This window comes from Pomacea canaliculata, linkage group LG6 (assembly GCF_003073045.1).
Source record: "Pomacea canaliculata isolate SZHN2017 linkage group LG6, ASM307304v1, whole genome shotgun sequence".
Lineage (NCBI taxonomy): Eukaryota > Metazoa > Mollusca > Gastropoda > Architaenioglossa > Ampullariidae > Pomacea > Pomacea canaliculata.
The window spans coordinates 3247445-3259816 of NC_037595.1; the positions used below are offsets into that span (position 1 = coordinate 3247445).

At 44.0% G+C, this 12372-nt stretch overlaps 1 protein-coding gene across 1 annotated transcript; it reads right to left on the reverse strand.

Annotated features, from left to right (window-relative positions):
• Positions 1-4384: 4384 nt before the first annotated feature.
• Positions 4385-12372, reverse strand: LOC112566296 (cyclin-dependent kinase inhibitor 1-like). Its single transcript, XM_025242373.1, has 3 exons — positions 11797-12372; positions 10104-10190; positions 4385-7204 (listed from the first exon to the last, which is right to left on the reverse strand). The coding sequence occupies exons 1-2, from the start codon at positions 12266-12268 to the stop codon at positions 10105-10107; spliced, it is 558 nt and encodes a 185-aa protein (XP_025098158.1). The 5' UTR covers positions 12269-12372; the 3' UTR covers positions 4385-7204; position 10104.

The following is a 12372-nucleotide window of genomic DNA, read 5'->3' on the forward strand; positions in this document are numbered from 1 at the left end:
TCGTCGGACCCCAATGGACACTGTCCTGCTTTACTGACTGTTGCCACCATAGTCGTGATGAGCTTGATGACGTGTAACGAGGCGATTGGTCGATTCCCTTCCTGCAGGATAGGAACTTTTATTTGACCCGCACTCCCATCATTCATGCACTTGAAAGACGATCGGGATCGGTGGTAACCTACGATGTCTCCACATTGTCACATTAATTCAGTTACTAACTAATGGAAATTCCACCGTTTGTCCAGATCCATTTTTGGGAGGAACTTTCTTTTAATGTACAGAAAGGTCAGAGGTTACGTTTCATTGATGCTTGTCTATTTTTTAATGTTTATTTTCCCCGTTCTAAGGTCAGATGCTGCTGGCGGCTTTAGGTGAGAGAAAATCGTAACAGTTTCAGTCCAAGTGTCGGTGGCACAGGTATGTCCTACCTGACTCCAACAGGGAACAGAGGAATTCTCGAGGAAGTGATGAAGTGAGAGTGTGGTCAACATGAGGCAAACAAACGCGGATGTAGTTGGTCTCTCAGCCTGAGATTTGCTGGAATGTGTCAGCGAGTCAGCAGTCCATGACAAGTACAAGCTCCAGGCCCCCCTCTCGCACTCTCACACTGGAGGCAAGGAGAGGGGAGAGACGGGGGGAGGAATACTAGCTGTTAGACCAACATTGGCTGTTACATCAGAGGTCCAGTGGGAAGGCAACATACAGTCTAACCCACCATTCCTACCCTCACACACTCTCAGAACATTCAGCCCTCGTCCTGAACAATGCACGGACTGAACCCTGACCTTCAAGAAAACTGTTTCGGTTTCCTTTTGCGGAAATCATGACACGTGCCACACAATCTAAACACATATGCTGAGGGTTTTTTCTTTTTGGTATTTGCAGCAGAGTGGATGTATACCGTGTCAAGTTATTTTATCCGGCCGGTACTCTTATTCTTTCCTTTCACTTTCTTTCCCCATTCGTGCCTGCATTCGTCTAATCACCACGGAAGAAAAAAAAAGACAAACGGAGACAACTCCGTTTAGAGATTTGACCCATCTGAACGTACAAAATCCCCCTGGAAGCACCTTCCTGCTCAGCTAACCGACCATGAGAGTGCAAAGGTCGACGTTGTTCACGGACTTGCGGGTGCTGCAGAGAAAAATGAGTCCCTTCTCCCCTCCCAACCCTCGAAACACTCCGATATTCATCTGTTATCACTGGAAGATTAATTTACATGTGTACATCATATCGGAGCACTCAGTGAAAAGTAAACAAACTCTGTTTGGTGTGTCACTAAATATCCGTGTGTCGGTGGCGGACTACTGGAGGATAAACGCACTTGAACCAAAGAAAACATGGTGCCTGTGGCGATAGTGGGTCCTACTGTAAGCTGTGATAATTCAGTGGCAACACGGATCTTCACTGACCAGCTTCCTTCTTCTCTCTCTCCTTCTAAGAAGCCGTTAGTACCGAGGAAGATAAACTCTCGGATGGTGGATAGAAGAAGCGAACACTTCTAGGATTTGTTTTCTTCTTTTGACAGGAGATAGTTGATAGAAAGCTTGTTTCTTCTGAAAGCAGAGTATGATGGGTGTCATGCAGATCAGCCACTGCGCACGCGCAGACTGAGAACAACACGGACGTTGGGTCACATGACCGGGAGTCGGCGATCCACTCACAGATCCACGAGAGTCAGCAAAGTAAACAACAGCAGTGACCTCGTGTAAGGTCAAGGCAGCTCGGAGGTTACAAGTTCAACACTACAGATGCTGTCTCAGGTCCCTGTTGAGAGGTGCTTCGCATGCTCACCATCAAGTGCTGCCAGCCAAACCGAGGCTAATTAGAAGTGAGTGGAATTTGTCCGAGGCCTGCCGTGCGTGTCACAGCCTCGTCTCTCAGTCAACACTCGGCTCTTACTTACAAGAAAAAACAAGTGAAATGGTAAGATGGACATAGTGATGTTCGGAATAATAAACAAAACAATAATTCTAATGTGTGACGTAGACGAGAGATGTTGTTAGCAATTATACCGACTGGTTGGTCTGGTTTATTGGTTTGGTGGGAAAGTGCTTCCACCCAGAGGTGATTTTGACACTAAGTGGAGGACCCGGAGAAAAGCCAGGATCAACAGGGGTCATATACAGTGTCCCGGGACGAGATGTGAACCGAGGGCTTTTTTGACATACAGGGTGACAAGGAAATGTTTTAACCACCGGGTGTCCCAAATATTTGCCGACTGGCCAGAAGTCAGGTTTAAAAGCCCAGATTCTTGTTGGACACTAAAGCTTTCAACCTGCCAGGTTTGTTCACTTCATAAATATTTTCTCTCTCCTCCGCGTGGTTTTCACTCACCTGACAAGCCACAAAAGCTAATCTCTTGACACACACCCTCTGACAGCAGCTCCACGTGTAGGCTTTCCTCCCTCACCTTCACCAGCAAATTCCTCCATTTCCTGCTAAGTGACTTATCTCCTCTTGACCCCCAGTCTGGGCATGGTGGAGGATGGCAGGGAGTCTCAGGGGTCAGATGGCTGATTATGGTCCTCTGTGTGTGTGTGTGCCCGATGACAATGGAGGAACCGCAGAAGGCCTAAACTCTTCTTATTATGTTTTGGCTGGAAAAGAGTTCATCAGGGCCATGCTGGCTATGTATGTTAGGGTTTTAGCTGGACTTCAATAAGGTCATGACATAATTAGACGCCATTTTGGTAGTCCATCTCCTGAAAATATATAATGCACATACTAATCAAGATTTTTTTTTGGGTGGGAGAAGCAAACCAAGAATTCTAATACAAAGCCTTAAAAAGTTTGGTAAGGAGTATCAAGACACATCATGATTTTGAATAGTTAACTGCTTCACAATAAACCTACTATCGGCATACCTACCAGCATCTTGGTAGTAATGACTAAATGAACTCCTTCTACATGCCTGGTGACTTTTAAATAAAGATTTGTGGAGAGTGATGATCCCTCCCCTACTTTGAGAGGGTGAGTGCTCTCAGTCACCTTTTGTTTTTACCTGTTGATCTGTATCAAGTTTTGTGACTAATATTGATCAGTGAATCTGTTATACCATTTGCTGTTTCTGGATTGATTTCTCTCAGTCCCACTTGTTTTCCTTTTTCTGTTACATTTTATTTCTACAGCCACATTGGCTGTTCTGGGTTCAGTTCTTGTCTCCGGCACTCTATTCTATCTCTGCATGTAGCAACTGTATACAGGGCTGACTGTCTCGTGATGATATAGCTTTAGCTGCTGGCTCGGCATATAGCATCAAGTCCACCCCATCCCCACTCTTTTACAGCCACATTGACACCATCCTGCCACTGGCTGCCAGTACTTAAAGAGTTTAGCTCTGAAAAAGTTTTGTTGAGTTGTCATGACAAGCTCCAGGCAGGTCTGATATTGCTGACATTGTTCATCTCTAGGAAGCCTACAATGACATTTAGCACGATGCCAAAACAAAATATTTGTGTCAATGAAATGTTTCTGTAAGTAAATGAACTCTTTGCTTCTAGACCAACTTTTATCATTATTATTGTGTCTGTTTTTATTTTTTGTAAAGCACTTTGAGCCAGCCTTTGATGATAGGGTGAAGCACTATATTGTGTCTGTTGAATCAAGGAACAAAAGAGGTTTCAGTCTTGGAAGTTATCAAGCTTTAATTTGTAACATAACAGTTGGTAATTCTTCTTGATAAATATCTCTGCTTAGTGAAGATAATACAGCTTTAACCAGATAAAGGGTTTTTGTCCAGGGCTTGTATTCATGTTGCATTTTTAACCCCATTAGCTCATTTTCCAAGCTGGATGGACAACCCAGTACTCATGGACTCAGGGTAAGCCTAACCAAATTGTTATACCAGCTGGTTTATTGGAAGTCTACCCTTCAAGTCTCATACCTAGGGTAAATACCAAGGAGATAATAACTTAGTTTAACTGAAAGGAGCGCAGGTTTTTTCCAGTTTTTTAAAAATAACTGGACATGGTATACAATACTGTTAAAAAAAAACCAACTTAATATCAATTTTTCCATTAGTCATTTCCTAATGAAAATGTTTTTGCTGAGAATAATCTCTTGGCTTGAATGAATAAATTTGTCTGAAGCTTCTTGCTTAAACTTGTATATTTTTAATGTTTTTTGTTTTAGCTGTTGTCATGTCCCATGATTAAACCACATGTAGTGGCACGCTCAGAAATGTCCATTATGCCAATCAGTTAATTTCAACTGTTCAGTGGCACATGACTCAGGAGCTAGTCTGTTGCCTCCGTTCAGGCAATCGACACCATGGGTGATGTCCACGAATACCAGGACTCCACAGAGCTCTAACTCAAAGATTGCACTCAACAAAACATAACATTGACAAGTCATTCAACACAAACATCAGCACAAGATATCAAAGAATTCAGTCACCTGTTTATTACATTTTTCATTTTGTTATTCTGATGAAATGCAAAATGAACAAAAACCACTCCGCCATCAAGCACTGCCACTTTGCTAGCATTCACATATTTTAAATTACTGTCTGTTATGCAAAATATTCATCAGTATATACAGGTCTTCCAGACATTTTTAGGATCTCTAAATAAAGTACCAAACCACACACAATCACACAGTCTACAAAGCTACGATCACATTAAGCACATACCCATGGCTTCGCCCTTAATCATGTACAAATTAAAAATGAAAATGGGGTGGGGTTGGAGTCACTGGGGTGAGGGAGCAAAGGACTTCTTAAGACCTGCTGCCGGATCGCATTGCACAGCCCTATTCCGTATAATTACAGTAATAAAAAAAATATAGTCAAGCCCCGTGTGTGTGTGCAAGACAAAAGATTAATAGAGAAAGAGATGAGAAATGTATAAGCATGACCAAAAGTTCAAGCAGGAGCAACAACAGGGTTAACAAAATATCCACATCAACATCAATCACCACCACAGTACTTAACATGTACAGGGGTGAGATAGCCAGATAGCTCTCGCAAATTATATTACTATGTTAAAAAAATAAGACTTTCCAGAAGTCTCTAGAAACCAGGGAAGCAAAGACTTATGTATTTCACACCTAACAAAACAAAATGTTCCTTCAGATGATCCTCTACAGTTCCTCACTGTATACAATATTCTTACCTTTGAAGTAGAACAGCTCTAATTTTAAAAGTCTAGACATAAAGATAGCATCACTGTAAAAGCAAATAACAGCATTTTTTAATATCCAGGCGGATAAAAACTCAAAGATTTTTTTATCAATGCACATAGTAAAACCTTCACGCTGGCAGAAGCCTAAATATATTAAAATATCTTCTTCCCATATTTTCTAAAAATATAGTTTAAAACAACAGGAAATTCAACATCACAAACTCAGTCTTATGTCACGGAAGAACTAAATTTTAAAATAACTCTATACAGAAATTAAACCGCCTTAACATGTAGAGTTCATCTTAGCGAACAGTTATTTTTAAATCCGAACTTTTGAAAATACCTTTAGTTATTGGCTGGCAGCAAAGATTCAGGCCCTAAAATTAGCATTTCGGTGTGTCACAAAGTCAATTTGTCCAGCATTCTAACAAGTGCAAGGAAAAAAGTGACATTCTGATAAAGCATAGGCTCTTCAAGCACAAGTTGATTCCCATGACCAGGTCTCGGCTTCTTACAATAAATAATGAAACACTATTTTAAGACATCCTTTCCAAGCCTGCCCAACCAGCAATCATATATGTCCTCCCACACAGTTAATATTGAAATACCTTTTTCCACTCAGAATTTTCAAATACTTAAAAAAAAACCCCACAAGAAGTCCCTTAAGGGAATCCATAAGAGTGTGTAATATTTTGTTATCTCTCTACACTTAAAAACTGCTAACCAATTTTTTTTCTGGAGCTGTTTTGGTGGTCTATGCAAGGTACAGAGATAATAATAGGAATATCCGACTCCAAGGCAAAACATTTCCCCTTCCTTTCTATTGCGAAATGTCCCTCCTTGTGCTGTCATGAAGTCTTCCTTAGGCCTGTGCAGTGATGAACAAATTACAAGTAAAACTTAGTATTTTGTACCCACACACTGAGCCAGCTAGACAAGGAGATAATATGCAGAAAAGAAGCCATACACATTGAAGGCACACAAAGAGAGCTGGGAAACAATACAACCTCTGAAGGTGCACAAGCATAAAACTGAGTGAGCAGAAGGAAATGGCAAACTGAAGGAACAAAGTGATCTAAAATCAGATCGAGTTTTCGTACCGTATCAATATGTAATAAATTACTCAATGATGTTGTAATTTATATCTATAAATATATACATACACACATGCAGCCAGTGTTGTCATTAATGCACCAGTTAATAACCCCGGCATTCACATGCACATGAACGCCAGTCGACAACTCCAGCATTTACATGTACATGAATGAAATCTCAAACCTCCCCCTCCCCTTTCCAAACCTCACCTCTCTTCAAATATTCCACAAAAACTCATGTTAACTCACATGAGCAAAAACATGGAAAGCATGTTAGAGAAGATACAGTCTGCTTGCACACAATTACATTGATGCAGCTTGTCTTCCAGTCTCATCTGTATTGCAGAAGTCTTTCAGCATGCTAGATAACACCACTGCAGCCCACCCCCCAAACAAAAGGTAAAAATCCAACTGCCTGCACCCAGAAAACATACATCATTAAATTTCTTCCCTTGAAATTTCCTTACAATTACATCATGTCCTTTTGAATGGTTGTGTTTTAATAGGGATGCATGGGGAGGGGGAGTTCAGGGGGAAGGGTGTTACATTATCTAGCAGTTGCTCTTGCTTAACACCAAACTTCACAATATCCCTGTGAGATCTTTGAAACTGAAAGAACTTGTAAACTTCGTGACCAAGAAGGGCAGTGAACGCACTGACTAGAAGCATGGCCTCAAAGAGTCTTCCATGTCCAAAGGGTGTGCAAGTTTTGACGGACTGTCCAGCAGAAGCAAGGAGTTGAGAACTTCAATGCCGGTTCTTTCGGATGTTGTTATTTTTTGTTCTGGAACAAGACTTGCTGCCTCTCGCAGCTCGCTACATTGTGAGCACTGGACAGTTATGCCTGCGTCTCTCAAATTCCACTCTTGAATCTTGAGGTGCTCGCCCAATCAAATCAAGCCTTTGGCATTCGGGGGAGGGGCGAGTTCTTTCCCAGGACAACTCAAGAGAGCTAGTTTCGCATGGAGCTGCCCAGAGACGAAAGACCTGTGAACAGAAGAAAAAAATACCATAAAATTCATGTGTTACGTGCTTCATAAATTTCTGCAGCTGCTATATGAGTATAAGAATAGCTGTAGAGAGGAAAAGACTGAGAGAACACGAGTAACAGTTTCTCCTGGGGGGGGGGGGCCCTGCTGTCACTGCTCTTACTGCATGTGCAGTGGTGCAGGTGAACTTAGCACTACATGCAGCATCATGTGAACTTTGTCAGAACTTTCACCTCCATCATACCCAACTCAAACTGAAGTGTCTATAACCATTCTGTTATCCTCCATAAACGGTTCTTCAGGTCACCCAGGTTTAAAATACCTTTACTACTCAGTCATCCCTTGCTGGTACCGGTCATATTTAGGGGAGGGAAGGGAGGCAGATGGGGAGGCCACAGTTATGCACCTTGCTATAAAAGCAAGTCCAGATTTCACAACATCTTAGGAGACACAAGTTGTTTTTTTGCAATGTCCGCGAACAAGTTCAGGGGAAAGCGAGTGGGGTCTGTTTTCCCGGCGCGTACACACACAGCTTGTGTAGTGGAGTTGTAAACGTAGTAAAAACGTGAGGGCCTCGCTAGGACACAACCGCCAAGCAGAAAACGCCCTTTTTCGGCAGCACGTCCTTTGACCCCTGACCCAGAAAATGGACTGACCAATGGCGTACGAGGGATGCCGCACTCTTCACGGAGCTATTTTGAGAGCGGCTACAACTTTTCCCCAGCGACTGCAACTTTACACCTCACCCCCCTCACTTGCAACTGTTCTTCCCTCTACGGGGAGAGCATGAGTAAGGGGGGAGGTGGGGAGGTGGGTAGTGAAGCGCGAGGAGAGAGCGAGGCAGGCGATGAGCGATAGCCAGCGTGAAGTGAGCTCTATGCAAATGAGACCCCGGACTGCGCGCGCAGGAGGGGAGGGGATGAGTAAGAGGAGACGGGTGAGAGATGGAGGTGAGAGATCGCATGCCCAGGTTCACTTCCAGCCCTATCAAAAGATGCCTAAAAAGTTCGTTAAAATCACTACGCAATCACACAAACAAATGACGCAATCACGACCGATGTGAATGCACAGCAACAAGGAGGATGCTGTTAATACAACCGAGTGTCTATACTAGCATGGAGGGCTCTCGGGTGCCAGGCTTGTAAACTAACAGACGTTAACAGTTTTAATGACTGATCACGTGTGTGCCTGCGCTCACAGTCAGTGTTAATACCAGAAAATTAACAGCTTTATCTGATCCTGAGGTCGGCGAAGGAAATTACTACCGCCTTAACCTTTTCCTCACTCTTCCCACCACCACCACCACCACCAACACCCTCCACAACGCTAGTCTGTCCGCAAAGCAGGCCACACGTCACACATGTGCGTGACGTATTTCGTTGCACGAACTGGCAACAACGTGGCCGCAGCCCTCGTTACGACTCCATTTATAAACAAGCGAGTGACAAGTGCCAGTAATTCAAGTAACATGGGTGGCGGTCATCAGCGAGGATCGCAAAGTCGAAAATAAAATGGGAAGGAGTGGGGTGAGGGGCGCAGGGTGTGAGTGCAAACTGAGGGTAAGAGGAAATGGTTGACAGGAAAACAAAACAACGCCCGATCCCAAGGTCGTAATGGTGGAGTGAAGAAAAAAAAAAAAACAACAGTAACGGCTATTTTGTGCTGATCGCGCACCCGCACGTATCATTATCGTGATTTCCGTTCCGTGTTATCTTTTCCTGCGAGGAAACAATACCAGCAGCTGGTTTCGATTCTGTTTTTCTTTCATTTAATAAAGATTGGGTAAACCGATAATCAGCGTTAATGGTTTAAATACATGATTGTTGTTTGCAACAAATTACAGAATTATCAGAACAATATTTTGAATGGCAGAGAATGGCGGACATCACTCATCAATTACTAGTGGGAGAGAAACACTGCCATGGGGTGGGGAGGGGTTTCCTGGTCGACTGTTTACACCACAGCACAACAAATCACGTGACTAAGGCAGGATGCGCGAGCGAGAGCGATGCTGAAAGTAGACGAGTGGGTGGGCATGGAGTTAATTTGTTGCAAATCAGAATAAAAACACTCTTAAGAGGATAGCATAGGGCAAAATTGATAAAGACTCAATCACAGCCAACCTTTGCTATCACACTGTACCCAGCCCTACATGGCTTTACCTATCTAACCCCTTCCCCAATATCTTGCCCTCACATAGGGTACACAGACTATCTTTGTCACAACACCTGTACTTTCTTCCACTCTACTGTAGGTCGGCCTTAAAATTTTTAAAAAACTTCCATTTCGTGCTTATATTTCCTCCCATAATCGCCATTTTCTCCACTCGCCAGTCCGAAAATCCAAAAAAATGAAAGGCAGCGAATTTTTTTTTTAAAACTTTGTTTTGCTCCACCTGCCATCTCCTAATCTGTTCCCTCAAATTTACCATTTTACTCCTAACCTTGTAACCACGGCTGCTGACATCTTTATGTCGAGTGTCTTATTCGTCTCCGTCTGTTGCACAAGCGACAACAGAGCTGAGGATGTACACCTGACAGAGGGCGTTAATCTTACCCACAGGTCGCTTCCTACCTGGCAATTTCCCTCCAAACTTTCTTTCCTCTTCGCACATCGTGAAAAGTTTACTGGGACAGGCACAACCGTCAGGGGTTGGGGGGAGGGAGAAGGAGGGAGACAGACTGATGCTGGCCATGCATGTGCGTGCATGCTTCGGAATACCGTGAGCCTACCATGATGATCAGATGATCACTAACTTTTGTGATTTTTACCATGAAGGCCCTCCAGACACACAGCACCTAATGTTACTCCAACATTTTTATTTCGCAAAAAAAACCCAAAATGTTCCATAATAATTTTGAAAACTCTTAACATCCAAAATAAAAAGTAATATTTACCTCAACTACTGTCTAGACGCCTCTTTTTGATGCAGACCACAGGTTCTGTTTCGGGTGTAGCACTTCTCTTTACTATCTTGTAATAGTCTGAAACAAAGACGAGGTCTCCTCATTAAAACATTTAACACCTCGTCAACCACAAGCTTTCGGTAAACGACAACCTACCCTCTCTCTCTCTCCATCACACACACATTAACGCTTGACAGTCCCCCCTCCCCTCACAAAAAAGCATCGTTAAACCTGAACCTAAAATCAGCTTGAACAAGGTTTGTAATGATATTCCCAGTTGCCGCCATTGCACTTTCATGTCCAGACGATTCTCGCCGAGGTTCAAAGGCGGTATCAATTGAGCAGACAATAAATAAATAGATGAAACCAAACAACGACTTTTATATGAAAATGAATCTTTAGAGTTCAATACCAGTCGAGAAAACAAAATTATTCTGCGTTGGTTTGTCGAAGTTAGCATTATTTCTGACGAGCTCTTTGATTCATCCGCGACTCTTCAGGAAATAGCATTAACGAAAACAATTTAATGTCGTGTGCACGCGCATGTAAATATACACATGCAAGTATGAAAGAAGAGGGGATGGAAAAAAAAACAGGTTGAAGAGAAAGACGATGTGAGGCGGGGATTTAAACGCGTGGCGCTGGCTGCGGCCGACATGTCTGATCGTGCCCAGCCCCAGTGTCAGCCGCCCACTATCCGCGCGGTTACAGCAAGACGCGACGCGACCCGCACGCGACCTTGCAGCGCAGCACGGCGCGATCGATCTTTCCGTCACCAGCAACGACGCCAACCGTGCTCTATCCCTCGCCACCTCTTTGTCTTGGCGCCTTTATCTGCCGAGACTTGTCCACCGCTGACCGCCTCAACTTCCCTCTACAACACCCGGGGTCCACTTCAGCTGACGACGACCACCCGACATGCACACACTTACATACACAGGTGACAGTCGTTTAACGACACTTTGTTTTAGTCACTCACTCCATGAGGGGTCAGGGGAATATTTAACTGACGAGTCGATTTTAATTTATCCTGAACCAAAAATACATTTCCAACAGATTTGAGCATGCCGAAAACGTTGCAGACGAAATATTCACGATGGAAGGTGAGGATGGGTGACATGACTGATTGCAAAAGAGGCTGGAGTTGATTGAGGGTTGGACGAGTGAAAAAACCGTTATCAAACTACAGCACAGACATGCTTCGATCGCGACTTTGTTTGCACACACCGACTGATGCAGCAGTTTTATGGCAGGCTGCTTCTTCTCCTCCCCTCCTCCCACTCCTTTTTTTTCCACTGGTTTTTGTGATAGCCTTTCTTTTGTGAGAGACCGTTAGTGTCTGTGATTCTCTCTCTCGTCCCCACAGACCAAACCTGCTTATTTATCCATTTCATGGTGAGACAAGTGTAAGCGTGATCATAAAGTTTGGTCATCTGATTCTTCCATGTTGCCCCACCCTCTGAGGATCGCTTTACAGACACTGCGCTACATCCCCCCACGAACCCTCCCTCGCCCTCCACACACCACCACCAAATTCTACTCCCAAACCACAACAAACCCCAAGGTCAATAGTACGCGCGCATGAGAGGAAGGCAAGCGTGGTCGTGTTCATGCGAAGTCTGGCCGAGGCTTGTCGCGGGAAACATAAAAGTAATGAAAGATGTAAGATACACATCCTGCTTACCTTCTAACCGACTCTGGATGTTTCGTCCTGGCTTCTTGCTGTACTCCGATTTGGAGCTCCGATGTGGTGGTGTGGTTTCGTCCTCGACCTGTTTCTGGGATGCATTGGAAACTCCCAACACCACATTCACATCTCCACGCTGCACAGGGCTAGCTTGCGACACCAGGGCGGCACGACTACCACCATCGTCGTTATCGTCTGTGTCCACGTCTCCCTGTTGCTGTGCTCGTCGCTTGCTGCATCTCCAATTGTAGTTTTTATAGTACACAGATGGAATGTCCGATGAGGGTGGTGTAATCCAAGCGTAGGGACCACTCAAAGGCGTGTCTGTTCTCACATCGTAATTCCATCTTTCTTTGAAACGTTGGGCGTCCCGATCGGCATAGCGCGACGACAAGTCCGAGGACTTTCGTCGACTGCTGCTGTCCAGAGGGCCGAACAGACAGCGCCTTACATTGGAAGCTACAGACATATTCCTGGGAATGATGAAGATTATCCACAAAAGAACAACACAACCTGCACCATCCACCAACACGCTTGCTCTGTCGAGTTAAAGCCCTCGACCCTCATAAAGCC

What these genes read in the sequence shown, in the direction of transcription:
- LOC112566296 (XM_025242373.1), bottom strand. Translation starts at nt 12,268, where the DNA reads ATGTCTGTAGCTTCCAATGTAAGGCGCTGTCTGTTCGGCCCTCTGGAC. An exon ending in CATCCAGAGTCGGTTAGAAG is followed by an intron (nt 10,191 to 11,796) that starts GTAAGCAGGATG and finishes TCTTTGTTTCAG; the next exon opens with ACTATTACAAGATAGTAAAG.